Source organism: Microtus oregoni, unplaced genomic scaffold (assembly GCF_018167655.1).
Source record: "Microtus oregoni isolate MIOR12 unplaced genomic scaffold, Mior012 000029F_ref0000214, whole genome shotgun sequence".
NCBI lineage: Eukaryota > Metazoa > Chordata > Mammalia > Rodentia > Cricetidae > Microtus > Microtus oregoni.
In genome coordinates, this window is record NW_024543088.1 from 24,375,623 (window position 1) to 24,402,641 (window position 27,019).

Sequence of the window (27,019 nt, forward strand, 5' to 3'; positions counted from 1 at the left end):
TTGCTTCTAATCTGTGTTCCTGCTGGCTATGCCACTGGGGGAAGTGGCGAGTTCCTCCGAGAGGTGGTGGCCATCAGGCAGACAGCCTGGCCCTGGAGGTTCATCCCTTCATGCTGTTGCGATTTGCTGTGTGTCGCTAGTGTCTACTGCTGAGCTACACTCCTATTTCAGCCTTGCTCAGCCTAGAACTCGACAATGGTGAATTCTGTTTTACTTTTGTTTTTTTAAGACAGGATTTCGCTGTGTAACAACCCTGGCAGTTCTGGAACTCACTTTCTAGACCAAGCTGGCCTCAAACTCTGCCTCTGAGTGCTGGGGTTAAAGGTGTGCACCACTGTGCCCATGTTTTATGCATTTTTAAGCTTTCAATTAGAAGATGGTTAATTCAGCAGTTCTCAACCTATGGGTCGCGACCCCTGGTTTATTTTTTTAAGCCTTTCGCAGGGGTCATGGTAGATCATTGGAAAGCAGTTTACATTATGACTCATAACTAGCAAACTTATTATAGTTATGAAGCAGCACCGAGATAATTCTATGGTCGGGGTCACAACATTGAGGAAGGCTGAGAGCCTCTGCCCTTGAGCTGGCTGAGGATTCAGCTCAGCAGGCCAATCAGGCTGCCCTCTAGGCCTATAGATCTGCATCCACAGGCTGAATGAAACACACGCCCCGCCTCCCACAAGCTGTCACCCCATGTGGACCCAGCCGTGGTGTGTTTCCCACAAGCCCCCGGTGACCCACTGACTTATCCAGTTCCCTGCCCCCAACCGTGTGGACGAAGAGCTGCCCAGGTCCCGACTGTCCAATTGCTCAATAAATAAGACACCAGGACGCCAGACTCTTGTTAGCTTGGATATATTTTTCTTTTTCTTTTTTTTCTTTTTTTTTGTCAAAGAACACTGTTTGCAGTAGAGGAAACCGGCATTGCAGTCTGGTGGTGTCTTTCTTGGCTTCTTCACATAACCAGGCCGTGGTCATCCTTCAGCGCAAAAGCCCTCATGGCACGCACCCTATTGAAATTCAGGACGGCTCCAATATTCTCTCTCTGTTTTTGTCATTTTTAAAAAATAAACATTTTTAGATGTGTCCACAAGAAGGCCACGCAGGCTTTTGGCCAGCGGAAGACGAGCCAGCCCGGTAGCCACACACTTGGGCTGCCGCCTGCTCCAGGCTGGCAGTTGAAAGCTTTTTCTTTTCCAACTCATTTTTATTACAAAAATAAAAAATGCTCCAACTATCAGTTTTACAAAATCTCTAAGGGAAACACAAGAGCGAGGTGCTGAGGTAAAAAAAACACCTGAGGTAGCTTTATTTGTGTGTTTTTCTCATTTTTTAAAAAAAAATCTGTGAATTTAACGCCCTGGGCCAACAACCTTGTATAAATTGCTATTTTCCTGCATTTTCAATTTTTAAAGGAAGAAATAATTTCACTAAATGTTGATGGCTTATATACCACAATGTAGAAAGACAAAGTACATTCTTTCTTTCTGGAACATTCCTTTGTTTGGTTGGCTGGCTGGTTTGGAGGGTTCCCGTTTTCCTCTTCTAGAGGCTCGGACAAGTGCCATCGACTCTTGTTCGCTTGAGTAACCAGGGGCAAGCTGAAGCTGGTTCCTGTGTTTCGCAATGGTTCCTTTTATGTGACGTGATACTCAGTGCACTGCTTTGCCTGGGGGGGTGGGAGGGCGTGCATAGATATGGGGTAGGGACAGAAAAAGATGAAGGAATTCAAAGAATGGCAGGTAAAGAAGAGAGAGGAAGGTATGGGAGGGAGATAAACAGAGAGACAGAAATATATAGCAGTATGCAAAAAAAAAAAACAGTTTAAAACCCGTGCTGCAGAGAAATGGGTGTATGGGATAAACAGGTGACAAGGGCTGAGCCCCTCCTCAGGGACGGTATCCCTTCTGTTGATAGGCACAGGTGACCCACAACTGCCATTAAGTGTCCTTGACGAGATTTCCCTCCAAGTGAATTTTGTGTGGGTGGCTCAAAGTTTCTTTCACTACCTATGGTCCTCACCAAGACTTTATTCTTTGAAGTGTAGAAAAGCCTGCTTTCTCTTCAACAGAAAACAAAATTAATAACTGAGTAAAAATTGGAGTGAGTTGGGTTACTTGATATATTATTTCTAAAATATATTAATGCTGCAGGCGCCCTGTGTAACCCACAGGCCACATTATCTTAACATCTTCCCCTTCTAGTATGTACAGCCATGTACAGAGACACTTTCCACAACGAAGAAAAGGCTACGGAGGTTTGCCTCGCTTTGAGCATGTTCACCTATGTTAGTTCAACTGGAAGGGACGGCGTCCTGGGAGCTGAGGAGGGAGCTGAGTGGATGGGCAGTGGATGATGGTAAGCCTGCAGAAGCCAGGGGAAGCTGGGCGCAGGTCAAGTGGTGTTCCTGGGGAACCCGGCCCTCCCTCGGCCTCCTGGATCCCAGGATGTGTGGGGGTCTGCAGGCCCTGGCTGCTCTACAGACTTCTCACTCCTCAGGATGGTCTTTGGTTTGCTCCCGATCTGCTGGCTGTTTGGTCTCGTCTGTCAGGTGTTGGGAGGGTTACATTCATCGGTTGTTTGCTGGCGCCTGGGGAGCCTCACTTGCTGCGCTGTGAGGCGACTCCCTGAGGGTATTTCTGCTCCTGCTGCTTCACCTGCTGGACAATTTCCCTGATCTTGCGTTGAGCAGTCTGCAGCAGAGAGAGGGAGGGGAGGACACAGGGAAGAGACAATCCTAGTTCTGGGGCCCACAGGAAACCAGCTGGGACTTGGGAAAGGAGAGAGGGGTCCTCAGACCAATCTCACATCCCCCAGGTCCCCCAGCACCACACCCAACAGCCAGGGGAAGTATTCCTCTTCACCTCACCAAGGCTACTTACTGGGTGCAAGATGGGATGGGGGAAGAGGAAGGAGGGTGCAACGGGGTGGGAGGGGGAGGAACTAGCAGCTTCTAATTCAGTGAGCAGTCTGGCTAGAGAGCAGCTGTAGGGTAGGGTGACCATTGATGGGGGGAGGGGTGTGGGCTGAAGGCCCTCTCCTCACACCTGAGCTCTCCTGTGCCCCTTCCTTTCCCAGAGCACTAGAAAGATCAGCAGAGAGACTAGAGCCCTGCCAAAGCCCGGAAGAGCTGGAGTTCCGACCCTGACCCACAGCTCCCAAGGCCACAGGAGAGCAACTGAGAGTCAGATCAAGCAGGAGACCGCAGACTGCCCTTCTCCCTCGCTTACATGAGGATCACAGTTGCCCTCTCTCTAAAACCCACCCAGCAAAAGGCATCGAGACAACCAGGTCACATGTCACTGCAGGGCTGGCTTCTCTGAGTGCAGGGCAACAGTGATGGGGTCTTCTAAGTAGGTGGGAAAGAGAGCAACAGAACACTAGGGCCCCACTGTGAGCAGTTAACCTTCCGCAGTGAAACCTGGCCACCTGGTTGCCCTGCTGGGGACCTGCTGGACATGTGGCTCCTCGGAGGAAGGCTGGGAGGGCAAAGGGATGCTAAATTCCCAACCCTAGCATGCCAGGAGCCTTGCACCAACAGTTTCCAGTCCCTGAGGTCAGGGGCTCAGGAGGGGCCCAGGTATATGGCCACTTGACACAGATATAGTATGTGAACTAGCAGAGAGTGGGCAGGAGGCAGGCCCTTACAGAATAGTACCTGGCTAGCAAAAAAATGCCCGATAATTCTGACGATCACTTCCGCATTTTCATCTGGCGTTTGGTCACGAGGCACAATAACTTCTGCACTGGTCAAGTTCTGCAGCTCGTTTACCTGGAAAGGCAGAAAACTGAGAGAGGCCAAGCGCACCCCACATCCCAGTAAAGCCAATACGTGAGCTGTGGAGGGAGACACTCTAGGGATGCGGGGGAAGGGGAGGCAGGGAGGCTGAATCTTCTCTCTATAGTGATATTTTATTTGTGTTTTAATAAATAAAGCTTGCCTGAAGATCAGAAGCTGGGTGGTGGCGGTGCATGCCTTTAATCCCAACAGGGAGGCAGAGGCAGGTGATCTCTGTGAGTTCAAGGCCAGCCTGGTCTAAAGAGCAAGTTCCTGGGCAGGCTCCCAAGCTACAAAGAGAAACCCTATCTCAAAAAGCAAAAATAAATAAATAAATAAATAAACAAATAAATAAATAAGTAAAAATTTCTCATCCTATTGCTGAGCCAACTTCCCTAGAGTAGACAGCCAGACTTGAGAAAGAATGAGAAAATGGGAGAGCGAGAGGGCCCCTGGAGATGGCTCTCAGGAGAGCACAGGGCAGAGTTACAGTCTCGGAACTTGGAAACCAGGTAGAGAGTGGTCTCAAATGGGTCCTATCTGCTACATGCGGATGTATGTATGTATGTATGCTACATGTGTATGTGGGGAGGGAGCAAAAGATGGCCTTCTTGTCTTTCAGAAAAAAACAGGGCTAGGTGGCACAGCACTCAGGAATAGAGTAAGTGTGACACCATGGGATTAGGCCTTGCTGGTGACATCTCTGCCCTCGGAATCCCCATGCCTCACTCATCCTGCTCCTGTCAGAACCCAAGTGTGTCATCACAAGGCCCTCATACATGTTGAGAACGAGCAAAAGAGCTCGTGAGGATCTGAGGGTCGTCAGGCCTGGCCCGGACAGGGAACTCATCCAGGCGAAGGGACTCGAGTGGGGAGCTGACTTACGGTTTTCCCCCCTTTGCCGATCACCCGGCCAGCTGTCGACGAAGGAACTCGGATGTGGGCTTCCAGCTTCACCTCTTCTTTGGGATTAAAGAAATTTTCTTCTTTCAGCTTCCCAAAGATCCGTCCCTGAGCCTGAGAACAAGATGACTGGTAAGGGCTAGCAGCCGGCCACACTGCTTTGTGGGGGCTGTGCAGGAACCAGGAGTCTCAGTGACGGGCACCCTGGCAGCTGCACAGCCACTCAGTCCTTACAGAGCTGGGACGCTCGTGCACTGAACAACCTCACTCTACCGGAATCTGGACACGCTGCCAAGCCTCTAGGTTTGCATGCGATTGCTCCCTCTAGGGAATGCGTTTCTTGGCTGGGAGCAACTGGCGAGCCACTAAGACTGCATCCTTATTTCCATATCCCCAGCACCTGTAGCATTTGGTTGGCTGAATTTGTTCAAGGCATTCTTAACTCCCCTCCACTGTCTGCTCACTTCTCTGGTCATTGAAGGAGGTAAGCAGATGGTGACAGCATTTGCTGAGTCTAAACATACTGCTGGTTTTGTTTGTTTTTGTGGTGCTGGGAATCGAACTCACGATCGTGCACCTGGTAGTGAAGTCATTACTTCAGTATTGTACTTGGTAGTCAATATGTGTGGGCCCATCACCACCATCCAAAATATTCAGGATCCTCCCCCATTACCCAGCGCTGGCACAAGCCTGTAATACCCAGTTTCTCAGGAGGCTGAAGAAAAGAACTGCAGGTTAGGGCCAACCTGAGCAATTTAGGGAGACCCTGTATCAAAATTTTTAAAGAATTGGAAGAGGGTTAGGAATGTGGCTCAGCGGCTGAGAGTTTGCTGCCCCTTACGTGTGAGCCCTGGGCTCAATTCCCAGGACTGGCCAATCAGCAGCTAGCTGCCACCCCCCTTCTTGCATATGCGGAACCATGGCCTACAAGCTCTTGTTTCTCCGGGTTCATCCCTTGGTAGCATGCATTGGGTAAATCATTCTTTTTTGTGTCAAAATAATATTCCCTTGTGTGGGTATACCACGTTTGTCCGTTCATTTTCTAGCTGAAGACTTCTGATTCCTTATGACTTCAATTATTAAGGGCTTAACTCTTATAAATCAATACACGTTTCCAACTTCTTGAAATTCAAAGCAAAGCTTCCTATAGAGGAACTCTCCAGTGCTACCAGAATTCTCTTACAGGCTGCCAGAGTACCCACTACAAAAAGCTTCTCCTCGACATCCATGTTAACACCCACAGCTGAGGGGGACCCAAGCCACCCAATCAGAGACATGCTGGAGGTACTACCACCCGACTGAGCACCTACAGACGACCCACCTCTCCGTAGACAGAAGGCAGAGCACAGAGGAGCAATGAGGACCCGGAGGGAAGATGGACATGAGGCCGCCACAGGCGAACCTCAACACCAGCATGGTCTTTGGCACTGACCTTGAACTGGGCTTCAGGTGGCCCGGTGATGATGACCATCCTTTCACTGACATCCGGACCTTCTGCCGGAGCTATCTGCAGTTCGAGAAAAGGAACACGCTGAGGCCGAGCCCCTCTGCTTGTCTGAGAGCATGCTCACACCAGCTGATGACAAGGCTTCCGCCTTCAAGCTCCACACTCTGACACAGTGCCGCTCTGCCCTGAGTCTCAGGAAGTCATGACCTTAATCCTCGGTATCAAATATGAATCTTTGGCTACCCAGGGCAGGGCAGGGCAGGGCAGGACAACTCAAAGCTACTGTCTGTCCCTGCAGTGAGCCCCCTTCAGCAACTTGCCTCTTACCCGTCAAGTCCTGTGAGATAAGGGATTCTGCCAACCCCCGGGTCCAGAGGGAAGGAGGGTTAGTCCACGCCGTCTGACCAGTAGAGCTGCAGGAAAGGTTAGCCTGGCTCTAACGCTCAGTTCGCAGAGGAACCAGCCGTAAGTGACGAGGAGGCAGAGCAGGTATGGCTGTCATTGAGTAACGTTTCCCTGGTTCTGGTCATGGCTCTGCAAACCCTTCTTCTATGCACGCCCCCACTCATCAGTGGCGCACGGGAGGGCTGAGCCAGCTAGCTTTTAATCCCGTGAGATTACAAACAAGGACCTCACCAATAATTTGGCTGGAGGTCTGTGGTGGTCTAAGAACGGCCTGCCATAGGTTCATATATTTGAATGCTTAAGGAGCGGCAGCTTCAGTCATGTGATTCCGGCTTTAGAATCAAGGATACAAGACAGGTGTTGGGAAATTTCCCTCTGTGACTAAGTTACAGAGACCAGGGATGTGCCAGGGCCCAGACAGGCCATTGCATGAAGCTGTGCAGGCGAAGCCTGGATCACCTTGGAGTCCTCAAGATGTTGGGGACGCCAGAGGAGAGCTACTAACAGGTGTAGAACCAGTCCAAGAGAGACAAGCTGACATCAGACGTGGAGATGCAGAGTTCGGAGTTTGCCCAGTTTGCTTTGGTCTGGTATTTCCTCACTATGCCTCTTTTCCTCCCTTTGCTCCCTTTGTTACATCACTGTGGTGTGAAGTATGTGATCTGCTTTTGATTTTGGTTTTTTTTTTGGTTTTTCGAGACAGGGTTTCTCTGTGGTTTTGGAGCCTGTCCTGGAACTAGCTCTTGTAGACCAGGCTGGTCTCGAACTCACAGAGATCCGCCTGCCTCTGCCTCCCGAGTGCTGGGATTAAAGGCGTGCGCCACCACCGCCCGGCTTTGATTTTGGTTTTATAGGGGATTACAGTTAAGAGACTGCTGTGAGTCTTTGGAGTGTTATAAGTGTTGACGCTGTGATAGACGATGGGGACTTTTGAAGTTGGACTGAATGCATTTTTTGCATTATGATATGGCCACAAGTCTATGGGGGCAGGGAGTGGAACATCGGTAGAACACTGGCTAAGACATTTATACATTCATTACATTTCCCTCCCAGCACATTCTGACTTACTTAAAAAAAAAAAATCTTTAAAGGAGAAGAGGAAGGAGGAGGAGGAGACAACAAAACCGAGCTGGACCTGGCAGTTCATGTCAGTAGTTCCAGCTACGGAGGAGGCCAAGATGACAGGATCATTTGAGACTAGATGCTGAAGGTTAGCTGGACAACACAGACACAAGACTCTCGTCTCAAAAACAAGTAAGCTAAAACTCAATCATCAGATCGCTGCAAAATTAAAAGTAATTCAAAGTAAAAAGAAAGGAAAGTGCAGCAGGAACCTAAGGGTGAGCCAGGAGCTACAGGCGAGCACACCACACACCGTGCGAGGCCCGACACAGTTCTCAACTCTCAGCTCCTCGGAGCATTGCACAGCCGAGCACAGCGAGAACAGCTGCAAACCACACTCCCAAGATGGAAGCAGGAGAATCAGGACCTCAAAGCCATTGTAGGCTCCACAGGGAAGCTTGCAAGTAGCCGAGGCTATGAGACCATGACTCCCAAGCAAGCAAGCAAGCAAGTAAACAAAAGAGGAGGAACATAGTCTGTTACAGGGCCGCTCAGGCAGAAGGAACCCAGGGTCAGGGAGGTTCCTTTCCACTGCTGTGTAAGCATACTGTCTCCAAAGCTCAGAGGAATGATTCTGTTTTCACCCATCTAGGCTCTAAACAAGGGTCTCCCCCAGGACCTCAGGGTCCAGTGCTGAGTCCCAGATTTCTTGAGAACACTCATCCACAGCATGTTGGCACCTGCACTGATCTAGAAAGAGGGACCCCTTCATCAAGGCCTCTGAAGACTCCCCTGGCCTTGACTACTTACTCTGTGGCATGAGGACAGATGGGAGCCACAGGTAAAGAATGAATAGGGAAGCTCAAGGACCATGGCAGGAAGTTATTTCTGGGTGACAGTCACAGTCTGTCCAGGGGATGGAGGCTGGGATGGGCTGGCCCTGCGGCAGGTGGCAGGAAGCCCTGTCAACTTCAAGATCCAATGCCGGCACTAAGTCCTTAACTGAGAATGCTGTGGAGTGATGTCTAATGGACTAGTCACCTCTGTGCCTGAACTCCTCCTGCCCCCCTGCATTTCCCTGAAGGCGCTAACTGGGAATGATCAGTAGGGTTGCTATGGGAGAAGGCAGTCATGGAGCAGAAACAGGACATATCACACTCTAGTTCTGTGGCCTTGGGTGGACAGTCAGACTTCCTGGGCTCCATTTCTCACAAGCATTAGTGGGAAATTACTGCTGTGGTCAGCCATAGGAGATGCTCAGGACCCTAGAAGTCAATGGGATTTAATCTATCCAAGAGCTGGGCTGGCTTAGGCTTCATTTAGTCCCTATTCTCTCCATGGCTCACGTTCCCCAATAAAGTGGGGCAGGGGTGAAAGGGCCCCACAAAGCTCTTTAATCCAAACTGTCTGTGGTCCTTCAGCATGCCTGACCACAGCACTGAGCACCAGCAAAGATCTTCTGGGTGCAGCCAGCCTGTTCTCATCCTCGCTTTCTCCATCAGCTAGGCCAGGATGCAGCCTGTGTCAAACCACTGGGCAGAGCGGACCCCACGCCCACATGGCAGCCACCCTGGTCTAGGCTTCACCCAGTTCGAATGTGAGTCTCTAACTGCAGAGACAGACGCAGTCTGAGTCTTCCCCGGTGGCACCGCAGTTCTCATTCTGCACAATTCAGAAAGTTTTTGTTGTTGTTGTTTGTTTTCCCTGTCATACTTTCTGTGGGAGAAATTCCAGCTCTCAGGGAGAAAGTGTAAGTATTCTTTCTCTCTAAGTCATGAAACTTGTTTTCGTAATTCTGGGTTGTCTTATAAGTAGTGAATTATTTTCCATAGCAATGGCAAGTATTCCATGGGGTTTGCAGCGTCTCAGCGGAGCTGACAGCTGGGCTTGAGGCAGGCCCGCGGCAAACCATCCCTGACAACAAGGGAGGCAGAATCCGGGACTAACTGCAGCCACTTCTGCACACAATTTTACAAACCGAGAGGACTTCCCTACCCTTCTGCTCAGTCCTGGTCTCTTAACGGGTGATGCTATCAGCCCCATCTGTCTATGATTTTATCAGCACTTTCCAGAAAGCTCTTCCTCCCATTTCTCTTCTCATAGTCTGTACATCCTTGAAGCATGGACTAACAGAACAGCAGCTCGATGTGCTGAGTGCTAAGCACAAAGGCTCATTCCACTCGAGCACACACCCCTAGCTTGGGATAAATCTTCAGCCTTCTTTTATCTTCTTGGGAAGAGCAGACAGTGCTAATCCCCGGAGGACGCGGTTTGGTGGAAAGGAAAGGACTAGGATGAAGAATGGGAGCAGATTCTGTCTCTGGGCAGGGGAGGGAGGTTGTAAGAATTGTCTGGCACGGACAAGAGGAGGACCATGGGGACAGGCAGCTGACGGCAAGAATCTTACCTTGATGGAGGCTCCAGCAAATCGAGCCAGCTGTTTGATGTGCGCCCCCTTTTTCCCGATGATAGCACCCACAGCCTGGGTTGGGATGAAGAGATTCACAGTCTCCTGCTCTGGGTACTAGAAAAGAACACGTGTACAACTGTCCCTCTAACCTGGCACCTCATGGCCCAGCCAAGTAACCCTGAGAGTACCAGAACGGGAAGGCCTCACTACCCGGGGAGATGGCCAGAAGCGGCCAACCCGGCATGTTTGATCTTTGTGTGGCCTGGTACTCTGTATATGAACCCAAGCGGGACAGCATGAGCCTACAAGCACCTCTTGAGCAACCGTGTTTGCTGGGCACAAGCATCCGCCCTTTCCTGGGTTCTCTGACATACACAGATTTAATGCACACGTTTCCTGTGCCTTCATCCAAGAACCAAAATGGTTATTTTGTGACAGTGTGGTGGATTAAAAAGTGCTTATCATGGGGATGGAGAGATGGCTCAGAGGTTAAGAGCATTGCCTGCTCTTCCAAAGGTCCTGAGTTCAATTCCCAGCAACCACATGGTGGTTCACAACCATCTGTAATGAGGTCTGGTGCCCTCTTCTGGCCTTCAGGCATACATGCAGACAGAATATTGTATACATAATAAATAAATAAATTTTTTTTTTTAAAGTGCTTATCATGCAAGCCTGATGACCCAAGTTCAATCCCTGAAACCTGCCGTGGAAGGAGATAAGCTGGCCTGACTTCCACATGGTGCCGTGGCCCATTACAGCCTACATATATACATGAAACAGTAAAAATTTATTAAACACACCTGGCCACAGACAGAGACAGCTGTCCAGTCTGTTCCATCACTAGGACTACCAATTCACAAGGAGACTCACCCTGCTGTGCCCAGGCCCCATGAGGGAGGTGGGCAAGCCACCTTTCCCTGGAAACCCCGAGGAACGACAGAGGCTCCTCCTGGGCTAGGCTGCCAATGCTTCTTATGGGAATGATGTTGTCTTCAATTATTAGACTTTTAAGAATTCCAGCAAAATGAGAAAAAAAAAGTCTGGTGTGGTGTAAGCCTATGCACATGTTCATGAGCATACATACATGTTGGAGGCCAGAGGCTGACACTGGTGTCTTTCTCGGTCACTCTCTACCTTAGTTTGATAGAGTACCCATGGAACCTACGCTTGCTGATCTAGCTAGACTACCTGGCCAGTGAGATCCAGGGATCCCGCCACCACTTCCTCAGCAAGAGGTGTACCCCACAACACCTGGCTTTTATGTGGGTGCTTAGGATTTGAACTCGGGTCCTCATGCTTAGATGGCAAGTACTTTGTCAGTGGAACCACATCCCCTGCCTACTGCAAACTTTTCTTTAGCTTAGTAGTATTTCCTGACTGGTTTTCTTTCTATTGTGTTTTTAATATAATTTAAAAAAGTGTGTGTGTGTGTGTATGTCTACGTAAGCACAGGTGCCTACAAAAGCTAGAGACACTGGATCCCCTGGAGCTGGAGTTACCAGTGACTGTGAGCCACCTGGAGTGGGTGCTGGGAACTCCAGCCCCATTAGAGCAGTGTGCGCTCTCAATGACTGAGCCATAGCTCTAGGCTCTTGTTCTTTTTTTTTTTTTTTTTTTTTTTTTTTTTTTTTGGTTTTTCGAAACAGGGTTTCTCTGTGGCTTTGGAGCCTGTCCTGGAACTAGCTCTGTAGACCAGGCTGGTCTCGAACTCACAGAGATCCGCCTACCTCTGCCTCCCGAGTGCTGGGATTAAAGGCGTGCGCCACCATCGCCCGGCTAGGCTCTTGTTCTTTAAGTTAGGACTTTACTCTGTATGTAGCTTAGTCTGGCGTGAAAGTTACTACTACACAGCCCAGGCTGACCTCAATCTCTCAATCCTCCCACCTCGCTCTCGCAGTACTTAGGATTACCGAAGAGGCTCTGCACTGAGTGTGAAGCAGGGTGGCTTGCTGCATCACTCCTGAGACAGTCTAGATTCACAGCAGAGAATACTGTGACCATTCACAGGCCTGTTCATCAGGGGCTACGTGGGGCCAGGCCATGGAGCAGGAAGGGTGGCTGGGGCACATGCAAGGGGCACTTACAGAGTGATGATGCGGGAACGGGCCGAAATGGTGGTGAGGGTACAGACTGGAGAAGTATCCGGAGTGGGTCTGCATACAAACGAGGCAGTCAGTGAGTCGGCTGTCTGTCCCGTGCAGCACACACGCTCTGCGAGCCAGCAACACTGTCACATCTACAACGTGTACCTCTGTGTTCCTAATCTCTGAACCCTTGGCAAGGTGTCACCTGGTTGCAACAGGCCCTGGGAATGCAGCTTCTAAGACAAGCCTTGCTCTCTCCTCTCTAGTTCAGCCCACTCACGCTCTCACTGCTCCAACCCACCTTTTGGTGCCGACAGGGCTAGTGGCTCCTACATTATGGGAGAATTACAAGTTGTACATTATAAACAACAGAGATCTCTGGGGACAAAAGCCAAGAATTATTCAGAACAAGCGAATGTGATCCAGGGACGACAGACCAGTTAGCAGCAGAGATCAGAAGGAATAGAAACTCAGTTTGGAGAAACTGAAAGTGAAGGTAAGAGAAAGGAGCCAGACAGATAAAGGCATTGTGTGCAGTGTGGGGAGGGGAGGAGCGGGAGGGCAGATATGGGGAGGGGAGGGGAGGAGCGGGAGGGCAGATATGGGGAGGGGAGGAGCTGGAGAGCAGATATGGGGTGGGGAGGAGCTGGAGAGCAGATATGGGGTGGGGAGAAGCTGGAGAGCAGATGTGGGGAGGGGAGGAGCGGGAGAGCAGATGTGGGGAGGAGCAGGAGGGCAGATGCAGGGAGGGGAGGAGCAGGAGGGCAGATATGGGGTGGGGAGGGGAGGAGTAAGAGGGGAGGAGCTGGAGGGCAGATATGGGGAGGGGAGAAGCTGGAGGGCAGATGTGGGAAGGGGAGGAGCTGGAGGGCAGATGCGGGAGGGCAGATGCGGGGAGGGGAGGAGCGGGAGGGCAGATATGGGGAGGGGAGGAGCTGGAGAGCAGATATGGGGTGGGGAGGAGCTGGAGAGCAGATGTGGAGAGGGGAGGAGCGGGAGGGCAGATGTGGGGAGGGGAGGAGCAGGAGGGCAGATGCAGGGAGGGGAGGAGCAGGAGGGCAGATATGGGGTGGGGAGGGGAGGAGTAAGAGGGGAGGAGCTGGAGGGCAGATATGGGGAGGGGAGAAGCTGGAGAGCAGATGTGGGGAGGGGAGGAGCAGGAGGGCAGATGCGGGGAGGGGAGGAACGGGAGGGCAGATGTGGAGAGGGGAGAAGCTAGAGGGCAGATGTGAGGAGGAGAGGAGCTGGAGAGCAGATATGGGGAGGGGAGGGAGAAGCTGGAGAGCAGATGTGGAGAGGGGAGGAGCGGGAGGGCAGATGTGGGGAGGGGAAGAGAAGAGTGGGAGGGCAGATACAGGGAGGGGAAGAACAGGAGAACAGATGCGGGGAGGGGAGGAGCAGGAGGGCAGATGTACACTCATGAAGCAGAGTTAGCTATCGAAAAATTGAAAATAAAAAAAAAGAAAATTAAAGCTGAAACAGCTACTTTTTAATTGAATACCTACAGTATAGCAGGGACTATGATATTTTATATCTATTTATAAATTCATAAACCTCATAGTGGTCCTGCGAGACAGAAAGCTATCCAAGTTCACACACACTAAGTGAGCAAAGCTGCATTAACTACGTTTCACGTACGGCCACATAGTAATTCAACAGTACTCTCACTGTGACCACCAGCATGATGGTGACAAGCACGGAGCATCAAGGCACACTGCACTGCCTGACAGAGGGAGATGAGCGTGTCTTCCACCGTCCCAGTCTCCAGCTAGACTCAGCTCCAGATAAGACTCACTTACGATTCCTTATCAACAGAAACAACTGTTCTTTAGAGCTTGGAGAGAAAAGACCGAGTTATGAGCACCCTGCAGAGCTTCCCAGGTCTTAGGGTAGGGCCACACACCTGCAGCTTCACGGCTCACACCTGGTACAACTGAAGAGGCTGCAGTAATGTCTCTGCCCACAAGGGGGGGCCACGAGACCAGGGTCTCAGGGAAGCTTGACCACTTTGAAGGTTGGTCAAGAGGGAACTGCCTCTTTCTGAAGGCTCTCTGAGAAGCAGGTGGACTTCAGCCCTTTCTCTGTGCAGGTTCTATTCTGGGGTGTGGCTGGTAGAGGGGAGCCAATTCCTGAGCTTTTCACTCAAGGCTCTAACCAGGGGAAACGGGACCTCTGCCCGCTTCTGGCCCCAAGCACTGTTCCTTCAGCTCTCATGGCAAAAGCGATTCCTGTAAATCGTGATTCTAGCGCCCATGCAACGCCAAGAATGGATCTAGAGCGCCGTTTGTATTCCAAGTGTTCAGGGTCCTAACATTAACACTGCCCACGTCAGTCCCAACCTGGGATAAAGGAGAGATTGTTAAATTAGCTGTAAAACGATAATGAGGACAGATTCCTTTTATCCCTAAGTTGGAGCCGCAGGGCTGCAGAAGGAAAGAATCCTGAATTCAGCAGCCCAAGGAGTCATTTCTAGCTGAGACTCAGACCTACACAAGCCTGAATCTCTCTAGCTCTTTTACAAATGGGAGCTTTCTAAGTCGTTCCCCCCACCCACCCACCCACTCAACTGCCTGTAGCTGACTGTGTTTGGCCATCTACTTTCTGAGTCCCCCACAGACTCAACTGCCTGTAGCTGTGTTTGGCCATACATTCACTCACTCAAGAGCTTTCGAGTACCCACCGTGTGGGCGACCTTACTCTAGGAGAGAGGGACACGAGGGGACTTACGGTCTATTTGTGAGGCAAATGCAAAAAATAACTTCAGAGAAGTCTTAAGCCAGTGGCCACAAAGATGGAATGAGTGAACAGCCCAGGGGCAGCAAGTGTGAGACTCAGAGACCAGGATCACATGCAGCCCTGGGTAAGAAGTATGCGGAGCAGCAGGGTTCTTGGGAGGTCAGGCCAGGATGGTTGGTGTCTTTGAACATCAGACAGAAGGCTAGCGTGGGGACTACAAAGGCATTCTGAAGGACACGGGAGAAAGCAGGTGGTTGAGATCATCCCTGGTGGAGATGTGGACTGACCTCAAGTACTCCTGGGAGCCAGGAAGTGTGGGCTGTTTTAGAAGTGTGAGTGAGTGCTTATTACAATGAGCAGGTGTCTACGGTGGCCGTTCTCTTTCCCACCTCCCCATGCTAGGGTGGAGTTGACAGAATCCACTGGGATGGGATTTTCAAATTCTGCTTCCTCTGGTGATCAGAACGCATCTGCCTGTCCGCAAGCAACTTCCTCTTGACACTGGGCTCACTGGCCCAATCCTTGTATGAGGGATGTGTGTCGTGTATATATATTTAAAAACCGTAGCACATTATGAGTATGTGGGGGAGGGGCGGTGCTTTCATGAAGGTGACAGCTAGGTGTGTCCCACAAGGGGACAGCGGCAGAAGGTCTTAGCCTAGTTTGACTCTGTTAGTGGGCAGACAGAGTACGCAGCAGACACTGTGAACACTGGCAGGAGTCACCATTAGTTCAGCCACTTTGCTGGAAGAACTGCAGAGTCCAGGGTACAGCTCAGAGATGGCTGACCCTTGAATCAGGAGAAACCAGAGACCGTCAGGGAGCAGGGAGTCCCAGTACGAGCAGGGAGGAAGGCATATGGGCGGCCCAGGCCAGGCTTATGTATTATACTCAAGGGGTTCAATAGCTCTGATGTGACGACAGACTCATCCCCGGCTGAAAAGACAGCAGGTTCCTTCTGGAACCAGAGACAGCGTGGGGCCAGGACAGGCAAGGAAGAACTTGGACAGGTTCCAAGGCTAGGAAGGTTTAGTGTTCTATCCCAGACTGTCAAAATGTCGCTATCCCCGGCAGCTTATCCACTCTGGGTTCTCTTGGGACAACTGGGGGAAGAGTGTAGCACGATTAATAAAAACTCAGAGAGAGAAACTGGGGGTTCAACCTGAAGATACAAAAAGCAAAACAACCAGCCACTGACTCTTACCTCGACCTCAGTCTGAAATGGTGATCCTGACTCCCAGAATCTCAGAATGAGACTGTGTCTGAGAGCTGTCTCCTCCGTTTTATAACCCTCTCTAGGTCTGGGATTAAAGGCATGCACCCAGTTTCTATGGCAACTAGTGTGGCTACTGGGATTAAAGGTGTGTGTTACCACTCACTGCCTGGTCTATAAGGCTGACCAGTAGGGCTGTTTTACTCTCTGATCTTCAGTCAAGCTTTATTTATTTATTAAAATACAAATGAAATGCCACTGCATGAGAGGTATGGGAGCTAGTAACTAAGACTAGAAGCAAAATGAACCTGGACCTTTGGCTGACTCTGCAGCCTGAGATTTTTCCCCCTTATGTCGTTACTTGCAGAGTTCATTGCAGAGTCATTGGTCTGGTTCAAAGCCTCTGGTTTCTGCTACACTATCGATGCTGGGCCCTCACTGGGACTCCTCTTGGTTTTCCTTCCGTTTCCCCGTGTTGTGGAAATCCTGCAGCTTTGGGTCTGCAGGACCGGTCCCTTCATGTGCTCCAGTAGGTCTCAGATCACACATAACCCTGGTTCTGGGTCTGGGTAGATGTGGGGTTGGCCAGCTGGCCAGCTCTCCCCCGTCCTCAACACCTGGGTGAGCTCTCCTGCATTGCCCTGGCTAGCTCACCACTTGCAGCTGTGAGCAAGGGGTGGGGCCAGTTCTGTCCTCAGGGTTGGTTCTCTCACATCTACACCTTCACAGCCAGCTCTACTGTGTTGTCCAGGCGAGGTGTAGGGGCCACTCTCCCCAGTGCTGCAGCTGGTGAGGGACAGGGCCAGCACGCAGAGGGATGGGTGCAGGAGAGGGCATCTCTGTCCTGCCCAGGCCACCACATAACGGATGAGTAACGCAACAGCTGTCCCATGCTAACGTTGGGCTGGCTCACCCACACCTCTGCCAACAGGATGGCTGCAGCCTGAGATCTAAACCACATCAGCTTCCTTGATCTGAACATGCCTGGAGCAGTCTCAGGAGAACACTATCAATAAACTTCCCTAAGGACTCACTAATATAGCCTCTCGAGTTCACTAAATACATGAAAGTGCAATTACATCTCATTAGGCAAGTATAAGTCAGTGGGGAGAGGGGAGGGAGCAAGGCTAATCAACAGGCCGGGTGAACAAGTTCAGAAAGAGAGCTCCCAGAACGCAGGAGACAGCGCAATAACAAATGGAATCCCTTATCTGTAGTGGCATTTCATTTGAATTTTAATAAATAAAGCTTGCCTGAAGATCAGAGAATAAAACAGCCCCACTGGTCAGCCTTATAGACCAGGCAGTGGTAACACATACCTTTAAACCCAGGAGCCACATTAGTTACCATAGAAACGGTGCATGCCTTTAATCCCAGTCCTAGAGAGGATTATAAAACGGGAGGAGACAGCTCTCAGACACAGTCTCATTCTGAGATTTTTGGAGGCAGGATCTCCATTTCTGACTGAGACTGTGTAAGAGCCAGTGGATGGTTGTTTTGCTGTTCTGATCTTTAGGTTGAACCCCCGTTTCTCTCTCTCTGGGTTTTTATTAATCGTGCATCACTTATCTCCTGTCAAAGCCTGGGTACCTCCCCAGCACCGTATAAACTAGGTGTGCTGTCACGTGCCTGTCATCAGGGCACTGAGGTCAGGTAGCAAAGCAGAAGCACAGAGTTGAGGCCAGCCTGCACTACAGAGAAATGTCGCCAGTAAATAAATAAATAAATAATGGAAAAGGGAAACTCTGCAAATCTTATTAACATATTAAGAAAGAGTCCAGAGGTGGTGGTGCATGCCTTTAATCCCAGCACTCGGGAAACAGATCTCTGAGAGTTCAAGGCTAGCCTGGTTTACAAAGTCAGTTCCAGGACAGCCAAGGCTACAAAGAGAAACCCTGTCATGAAAAACATAAAAAAAAACAAAAAAAAAAAAACAAAAAAAAAACTAAGAATACAAACATATAATATTAGGAAACAAAAGAGACAAAAGACCACAAGATTGGCCATTTAAAAAACGAAGCAATCTGTTCTGCACCACTTTAAGGTGCTGTATCTAAAACAGAGATGAAGTGGATTTCCCCCTTGCGCTGAAGGGCAAACCCACAGCCCTGCACGTGAGAGGCAAACATCCTCTACTCAGGTTCAGCACAACAGCTGAAATGGACACTTTGATAGACAGCTACAAACTAACAAAGCCAAGTCAGAAACTTTCTAAAGAAATGGGGAAAAGTTATCTTTTTCCGAACAAAGTTGCCAGGTCAAGAGGTTTTATGAGTAGGACTTATCATGTCTAAAGAAAAAAAAAAAACCAGTATATTTTTCCATTTTGTCAAACAATAAAAGCTGCCATCTTTCCAACTCATTCTTTGCGAAAAAACACAAAAACAAAAGCAAGCTTTCTGTTGAAACTGCCAGATGTCATAAAACGCTAGTTCTACACAGACACAGAGTTCAGTGGAAAGGGGACCAAGTGCAGAAAGACGATGAGGTAGGCTGAGGGACAGCTGGAGGGGGCAGGAGGATCAGCGGCTCAAAGCCACCCTAAATCACAGAGTTAGCGGGAGGCCAGCCTGGGCTATAGGAGACCCTGTCACAAAGAATCAAAAGCAAAACGAAGTAGAGAGCTGGATTTCAAGCTGACGATAAAACAACATATTAATAACTTCCTTTGGGAAACTGGCTATTCCCTTGGAAAAATAATAAAGTTAGATCAAAATCAATCCCCTGTAAAATACAATATAAACATCCCCCAGAAAAACCAACAGACTGAAAATTAGTATAAGGAAAACACTGTTTACAATCTTGAATGAAGGGGCTTTTCCTTAGCAAGACATGAAAGGCCAAAAGCCCAAAAGAAAACATCCCATGTTTAGTTCGTATTGACTTATCTATTTCATTTTGAGACAGGGTCTCACTATGTAGAGACCAGGCTGCCTGGAACGTCTGGAGTCCGTCCGACCCCCCAGCCTCCCAAGGGCTAGGACTACAGGCAGGCATCGCCATTCATAGACTAAGAAAACATTCCTCTATGCTGAAAAGGCCTGCACAAATTTGGTCTAAGAGAAAGCTGTATATTCATTTTCTACTGTAATTTCAGCTATCAAGGGCTTTAACTTTCAGACCGATGCTACAGAGCTCCTTTGCAGAAGTGAGATGTCTTAAGTGTCTTTTAACAGTTGGTTATCACATCTCCCAGCAAAGATAAAGAACGTGAACACATCCATCCCGCGTGCTTCCGCCACGACCCCTCCATCACAGACACACGTGCAGTTCCTTTAGTTTAGAGGAAATTGGACAGAACCAAAGAGCTACAGGGCTCCCAAACACCCAGGAAGCTCCTGCAGGTCATTCAGGATGTGCTGGGCCTGTGGGCATGGTGCCAGTCCTTGCCTGTTTTGAGGGTGTGAACACAGGGGGCACCCAGGAGCCACTAGCCATGCCTACACCAGGGAGCAGAACAGAGTTCCCTTGCCCATCTGATTCTCCCCCACTGAAACAGTTTACACACAAACAAGTGCTTGGAGAAGAAAAAATGGGGGAAGGCAGCCGTGGCGTGGTGGGTGTCTTCAGCCTCCATCTGGTAACACACTAATCTTGAACAACGGCTCTGAGTGAGGGCAACAAGCAGGAAACAAACCATTCACGTTTCTTTCGCTGAGAATTACGAGTCAAATGATACTTACTGAGAGCCTGCTACATATCAGAGGGCGTGTGGTTTAGAAGCGAACACGCTAGCATTTTCTTTTTAAAACTTCCTTTCAATAAAGGTGGGAATGTGTATGCATTCAAGAATAATCCAGGTACCTTAACATTTAGATTAAATAACAAGTACTCATGATTACTGTTTGAAATAATGACTTTTTTCTGTTTGTGTTTTGCTCTTTTGGGACAGGTTTTCTCTGTAGAGCCCCGTCTGGTTTTCCAGGACTTGCTCTGTAGACTAGGCTGACCTTGAATTGCCCCAATCTCGAAGTGCTAGGATTAAAGGTGTGCTCCATCACTGCCAGACCAACAACTTTTATTTTTATCAAAGGGACCTTGGGAGGCTAGAAAGATGTCTCAGAGGTTAAGAGCACTGATTGTTCTCTCAGAGGACCTGAGTTCAGTTCCCACCAACCACATGGTGGCTCACAACCATCTGTAATGAGTTGGGGTTCTCTTCTGGCATGTAGGCAGAACACCGTATACATAATAAATAAGTAACCCTTTTTTTTCACCCCTTTAAAAGGACCTCCACTTAGCGAATTGGCGAGCAGTTCCTTTTCTCTGCAGCACGGCACTTACCACGCTTGAGTGCGCACACTCAGAGCCAGGGCCAGTGTCACTTCCCACCATGAAGACAGGACTGCAAATAAAAGCTTTTACCTTCACTCAACACTGCCTGGAGGCGCCCCACATGAGTGACCCTCAAGACACTGAGCTACTTACAGCGAACGGGTGGTAGGGGACACTGGGGGGACCTCCACGGGGCCCTGCTGGTGGAGGGAGCACGGACAGTCCTGTTGAAAAGATGCCAAGTGCACTGAGGTTCAACCCTGGGATTAGATTGGCTTGTTGCTGGGAACAGAAATGAAGAAAAAAGATGAGGGAGAGAAGGCCGGAAGGGCCAGGCTTGCAGCGGTCAGGTTCACTTCCTGTCTGCGTAGCACTCCTGCTTCCCGGGCAGCTCCCCTAGGTACCTGGACTTCTTCACCTTGGACTGGGTGTAGACAACAGATCCCAACCTGTCAATCTAACTGCGACCTTCCTCCCAAGGTTCCCTGCTACCCCTGGGTATATCTACATATCTGACTGTGGCCAACGACGCCTTCATTAGCTGCTTCCTACCCCAGCAGATCCTGCTCCCTGAATACCCTGTGCCCTTTCACCTCTGGACCCCTGCTCCTTGTTCCCCTGCCCAGGTGTCCCCCATCCCTCCCAGTTGACATGGCCTTTCTAGGCTCTCCTCACACTCCTATTTCCTCAAAGACACACGACAGAATCAAGGGCTCAGTGCCTCGCTCCTGCCTCACTTCTTTGGATCAATGGTCATGTATTTAGAGCTGTAGGCAGTACCTGACACACTAGTACACAATATTTGTTCAACGAGAGCAAACACCAGTCTTTTCTAGTTCCCAAGGACAGGTCAGCTACGTCAAGAGCTCACTGCTTGTTTCACATATCTAGGATGCTCATCAGGGTTGGAGGTGGAGAGATGCTGGCCCTACGCTGGCCTGTGCCCAGCCTGCCCCATTCCTTAGCTTCCTAAACATGAGGCAGTTTCTCTGTGAGTAAAGTCACCCTGGAAAATGATCCTTTTCATAAGAACGCAGAACAGCACACCTGGGTCCCCACGCTGCCTGTTAAGCCCTGGTGTTTGTCTCACACAGCATGGATCTGACGCAGGTACCTAAGTGACCCGCTCTGGATAGCGATGCGCAGGACACCCATACCTCTTCTGAGTCTAGCCAGGTGTTCACGGGAAGAGATGCTTAGCAAAGAGATCGAGAGTCCGCAAGCAAAGAAAGAGACGGCCAGATGACTGCCACAAAGGCGTCCACATGGGGTGCTCTCCATCCTGCCCCAGTCACTGTGGTGATGGGGGGGGGCTGGAGAGGTGGGGGCTGGAGGGGGGGCTGGAGAGGGGGGCTGGAGAGGTGGGGCTGGAGAGGGGGCTGGAGGGGGGCTGGAGAGGTGGGGTGGAGAGGGGGGCTGGAGGGGGGGCTGGAGAGGGAGGCTGGAGAGGGGGCTGGAGAGGGAGGCTGGAGAGGTGGGGCTGGGATGCCCACAAGAGAAAGAACGGTGCAGCGTTGCTGTGGGGAGGTGGGGCTGCAGTACAGACGGCTTTGTCGCTGTTTATTCCTTTGTGAAATGTTCGTTGGTGGGATGGGAAGTAGAGAAAGGGTCAAATGAAGCCAAGAGGTCAATGAGGTTGATAACCGTGGAGGCTGGGTTGTGGCCTATGACGGCTGATCAAAGGACCCTTTCCGCTCTCAGAAAATTACAGTGAAAAAGGAAAGACTTTACTCTTCTGAGATGATTGAGTCTTTGCTGACAGAGAAATAATTTCAACAATTATAAAGTGAGAGATAAGAAACAGGAAGAATGTGCGGTCTTCTTCAAGTGCCAGAGAGCACTCAAGTGGGTGACAGCATTTACTAGGAGAACTAGGAGCGTCCACCAGCAAGCGAGAGATGCCAATGAGAAGTTAGGCCATTCCCTTCCTCCCTCAGGCTTGCTTCAGACAGATCTGCCCCCAAGCAGCCTATACAGACAAGGTCTCTATACCCCATGATGCCATTTGTTCTGACCCTGAATAATTAACTCTAGGCCTTACATATGCTACACACGTATTACCACAGAGGCAAACCTCCAGCCCAGTCAATTTATTTACATATATATATTGGAAACAGGTTCACACTATGCAGCCCCAGCTGGCCTGGAACCCATTATGTAGACCAGGCTGACCTCGAACTCACAGACATCCACCTATCTCTCTGTCTCTCCAGTTCTGAGATTAAAGGTGTGTGGTCACCAGACCTGGCTAAAGTATATACTTGAAATTTTAAAGAGAGAGAAGCCACAATAATATTATACAAAGTTTAGAAAACAGGGGAACCACTGACTGAGCCATCTTCCCTGCCCCTGATTGTCGTTCCTTTGGGGTAGAGGGTGAAAGATAAGGACTGAGGAGCCATGAATACTGTTTGACTCTCGATCTCTTTTTACTTGTAATGTACAGTGTGTGAGCCTCTCTTGTTTCATCTATGAGTTGGAGGGAAGCAACATGTTCCCACAGGATTGTTGGTAGGATCAGGGGAGATAAGGATATAATTCTGAGCCTGGAACATAGCATGGGGATCCTAATTAGTTTGGTACCTTTCCTTCCATTATTCAAAAAGCATTTTCTCCTTTCAGCTAAGAATATAGGAACATTATCAAAATCTAGTCTGTGGACTAGCAATGTGAACACCTTCTTGAATAAAAATGAAAATTCTTAAGTCCCTCTTGAAAAAAGAAAAGAAAAGAAAAGAAAAGAAAAGAAAACAGGGGAACCCACTTTCCTGGCTCTCTAACTTTTCCTCTGGTAGGCAGCATCCAGCCCTGTTGGCCCACACTACTTTGCACACCTATGTGTAACCCAGCTTTGACATCTCCCTTTTCTAACACATGTGATCATGAACATCACCCCACTTTATGGTCTGGAAGGTATGATTTTAGCGGCTCACACTAATCCGTGTTTCCCCCAGTTTACCGACAGGAAGCCCTTCCCTCTTCCCTCTTCCCTAAGCTCCTCAGCTGAAGGACAGCTATCCTTGCAGAACCTGGGTCCTGGCTTAGCTGTGGGGAAACCAGCAGAAAGGGAAGAACTGGATGCTTACATTAACGGCCAGCATGTCGTTTTCAAAGGCCTCGCGCAGTTTCTTCATGATCTCTATCTCAGCATTGGCACAAGCGTCAATGGTACCCTTCACCGTGATGGTTCTCTCGGGGTTATATATGCTCAAATCCTGTAAGCTGGCCAACGGGGAAAAGACAGGAAGAATAAAACTCCAGACCACAGGCACATCTCAGTAAAGACTTGATTTCTCCTAACACTACAGCATAGAATCCTGCTATCTAATCTCAAGTCTTACTAGTGACTTTCATTATATACAATCTATGGGCACAGACTACGGACTGAACCTCAGCCTTACACGTGCTAGGAAAGTCTTCTGCCTTTGAGCTATATCCCCAGCCCCCCGTCTTACTTTGTATTTTGAGAAAGGTCTCACTAAGGCTCTCCTTGACTTCTCTGTGCATCTGCCTCTTCTCCTGAGAGCCTGGATTACAGGCTTGTGCCACAGAATAGACGATATTTTTTATTTTAAGATTTTCATGGTGTTGGGGTGGGCCCAGAGTCTCCCTGGTGCTGGTGAGCACTCTGGGGACTGTAGAGCCCACCCGTGGGTCAGTTTCCATGGCTGCTCAGAGAGACTATGGCATGGCTGAGCATCTCCCCTCTGGACAAAAGCAGAGGACAGGAAGGCTCAGTCAGTTGCTCCCGCAAATAAGTCTGAGGGGTAACTTACGATGAGATGGTTATCTTGGTCCCTGTCTCATGCTCAATTTTCTTCAGATTTCTGCCTTCTTTGCCAATAAGTCTTCCAACCAAGCCATTGTGGGCCAAGATTTTCAGAGGAACCTCCTCAGCTCTAGAAGACAAAGCACATTCAACACTTAGGACAGACACTCTGTCTTCTCCTGAGCCATCCTGCACTTTTTATGAATGGAAACCAACTTCTCAGCTTACAAATCCCGACTCAAACGAGCCACAGGCTAACTCTACTTCCACTTTCTACTCACTAGTAGCCAGATGGCAGAGTGAGTCCAAAGGGTGGCCTGGCCAGGGGGAGCTACATTAACAAAAATAGAATCCCATAAAATCCAGCAATCTCACTTCTGGGCATATATAAAAAAAGAAATAAAAATCATGATCATTTGTGATTTGACATTCACAGCAGTATCACTGAGAAACAGCCAAGGCGTAGCAGTATAATCCAGAGGGATGGGCACTTTATGTGCTAAACCTGGAGGAACTGGGGGACTGAGCTAAACCAGCCACAGGAACACAGAGCCACATGACCCATTCATGTCAAATTTCTAAAGCAGTGGTTCTCAGCCTTCCTAACACTGCAGCCCTTTAATACAGTTCCTCATGCTGTGGTGACCCCAAGTACAAGATTAGTTCTGTTACTACTTCATAACTAATTTTCTATTGCTATCTGATATATCTGATACGCAGGATACCTGGCACGTGACTCCTCTGAAAGGGTTGCTCGACCCCCAAGAGGTCACGACCTACAGGTTGAGAACTACTGGTCTAAAGTAACCCAGTTGGTAAGAAGAGTAGGTGGACAGGGAGGCAAGAACAGGCAGCCAGAGCTGTTTCTTTTGTAAGAGTGTGAATGAATATATTGTTAGGTGTATTTTAACACAATTCTTCAAAACATTTAAAAAGGAAGTGACGGCCTTCCTCTCAAGTTTGGGATACCTTCTGTGGTGATACAAGGTCTGAGTTATTGTAAGGAAAGCAAAGCAGAAAAATGTCCCAGATCTCTGAGCCCAAGGTTTCAGTGACATAAGAACTTTTCTAATTTTAGCACTTCATGTTATGTGACGATATGTTTCTTACTACTTTGTATTTTCTACTCCTTCAAAATGGAAGTGTCTGAGGGACACATTACCTCAAGGCAATTAGCACTGCAAGGCACTCAAATAAGCAACCTGGCTAAAGAGGCTGCCCTAGGACGCACACCCTCAGAGGGCGGAGGAGCCTGTAGCCCCTGCTGGGTCCCCAGTGCACACAGCAACGTCCAGCACATGGTACATGATACACGCTGGGCAAATGGAAAGGAAGTTTTAGGGTCTTATCATGTGTCCCTTGCCTTTTACTCGCCCCCTGGGCCCTCCAGTCACTCCCTGTGTCCCTGAATGTTGGGTGAGTGCCCTCATGAGCAGTCAGCAGGCTGATTTCTCCCTGCTGTGTTTACTCCTGCCCACAGCTGTAGCTTCAACACGCAGCTCAGGCATGCATGGGACAGCTGCTCAGAAAAACTCACTTCGGACATGCGAACTCTATCTGGGCTCTATAGGACATCTTAAAGCCCCCTTCACACATCCACCTTGTGGCCATCTCCTAAGCTGCACACAACTAATCAAAAGAACTGAGGAGACTGTCACTTGTAAAAGCTTCAGTAATTTAAATCAAAGAAGGATTCCCTCAAATCGAGCCATGACATCTGGGGGACTTCCAAAAGTCCCAAGTAAAGCAAGTGCTTGATAACCATTAGGCAAGGGGCTAAGCCCTGTCTGTGATGTGCTAACAGATTGGCAATGTTGCTCTTTTTAGAACATTCTAGTCTTAGTTTTGCACATCACACCTGCTATTATTGGCCAAATGAGTTTACTACTCAGCCCACGCCCTGCTCCTCTACACAGCTCCACCACTGCCCACAGACAGATTTGGAAGACCGACGATCTTTTTAAAACTACAGATAAATTTAAGGAAAACCTAAGCTGCTGGGTACACTTGTGAGGGATTTTTTCTTTTTTCGAGACAGGGTTTCCCTGTGTAGCACTGGCTGTCCTGGAACTCTGTAGCCCAGGCTGGCCTCAGACTCAGAGATCTGCCTGCCTCTGCCTCCTGATCATTGAGATCAAAGGTGTGTATCACCACCACCCAGCTATTTTTCTTAATTATACGAAGTGGGAAGATCCACCTTTAATTGGGGCCACAACTTCTGCTGGCTGCCTATATAAAGGACTTGGAAGAAGGAAGCCTCTGCTTTTTGCCTGCGTGTCCATGCTCTCACTGGCAAGTCCATTCCTTCACTGGCATTAGGGTGTACTTCTCTGGGAGTCCATATACTGAAGACCATCTGAGTCATGCAGCCTCATGGACTCAACTGCTGGACTCTTGGATTTCTTATTGGTAGACAGACATTGTTGGACTAGCTAGACCACACAGACCACAGCCTGTAAGCCACTCTAGTAAATTCCCTCCCTCCCTCCCCCTTTATATATAATATACACACATACACATATGTGAATCTATACATATATACAGAATATATTCATATACAAATATACATATATATTTCACACATTGTATATGCAATATACAGCATATACTGACATTATGTCACATACTTACATGTCTACAGTATATTCATGAATGTGAATATATATGCATATGTATAAATTTATTCATCAATTCTGTTTCTCTAGAGAACCCTGAGTAATAAAAACATGATCCCCCCACCTTTATTAACACACTTAGAGCTTTTTAACATATTTCTTTTTTAAAAAATTCTTCTTTCATATATTACATCCTGATCCTCCACCTCCCCTCTCCCCCAGATCCACCCTCTTTTTATCTTCCCTCAGAAAGAGCAGACCTCCCAGGAACAACAACCAAACACAGCATAATTTGCTACTACAAGACCAGGCACACACTGTC

At 49.1% G+C, this 27,019-nt stretch overlaps 1 protein-coding gene across 2 annotated transcripts in view; it reads right to left on the reverse strand.

Annotated features, from left to right (window-relative positions):
- Positions 1-858: 858 nt before the first annotated feature.
- The window catches only part of Igf2bp2 (insulin like growth factor 2 mRNA binding protein 2), a 110,377-nt gene continuing 84,216 nt past the window's right edge, over positions 859-27,019 (reverse strand). Inside the window, exons 8-16 of one of the 2 annotated variants that reach the window (XM_041678244.1) lie at positions 24,090-24,212; positions 23,400-23,535; positions 20,467-20,595; positions 12,090-12,158; positions 10,003-10,119; positions 6,114-6,188; positions 4,664-4,795; positions 3,659-3,772; positions 859-2,693 (exon numbers count right to left, since the gene is read on the reverse strand). In XM_041678244.1, coding sequence (XP_041534178.1) covers positions 2,601-2,693; positions 3,659-3,772; positions 4,664-4,795; positions 6,114-6,188; positions 10,003-10,119; positions 12,090-12,158; positions 20,467-20,595; positions 23,400-23,535; positions 24,090-24,212 — 988 coding nt within the window. In that variant the 3' untranslated portion in view covers positions 859-2,600. The remainder of the gene's footprint in view (positions 2,694-3,658; positions 3,773-4,663; positions 4,796-6,113; positions 6,189-10,002; positions 10,120-12,089; positions 12,159-20,466; positions 20,596-23,399; positions 23,536-24,089; positions 24,213-27,019) is intronic. The other variant, XM_041678245.1, reaches the window with a different exon arrangement.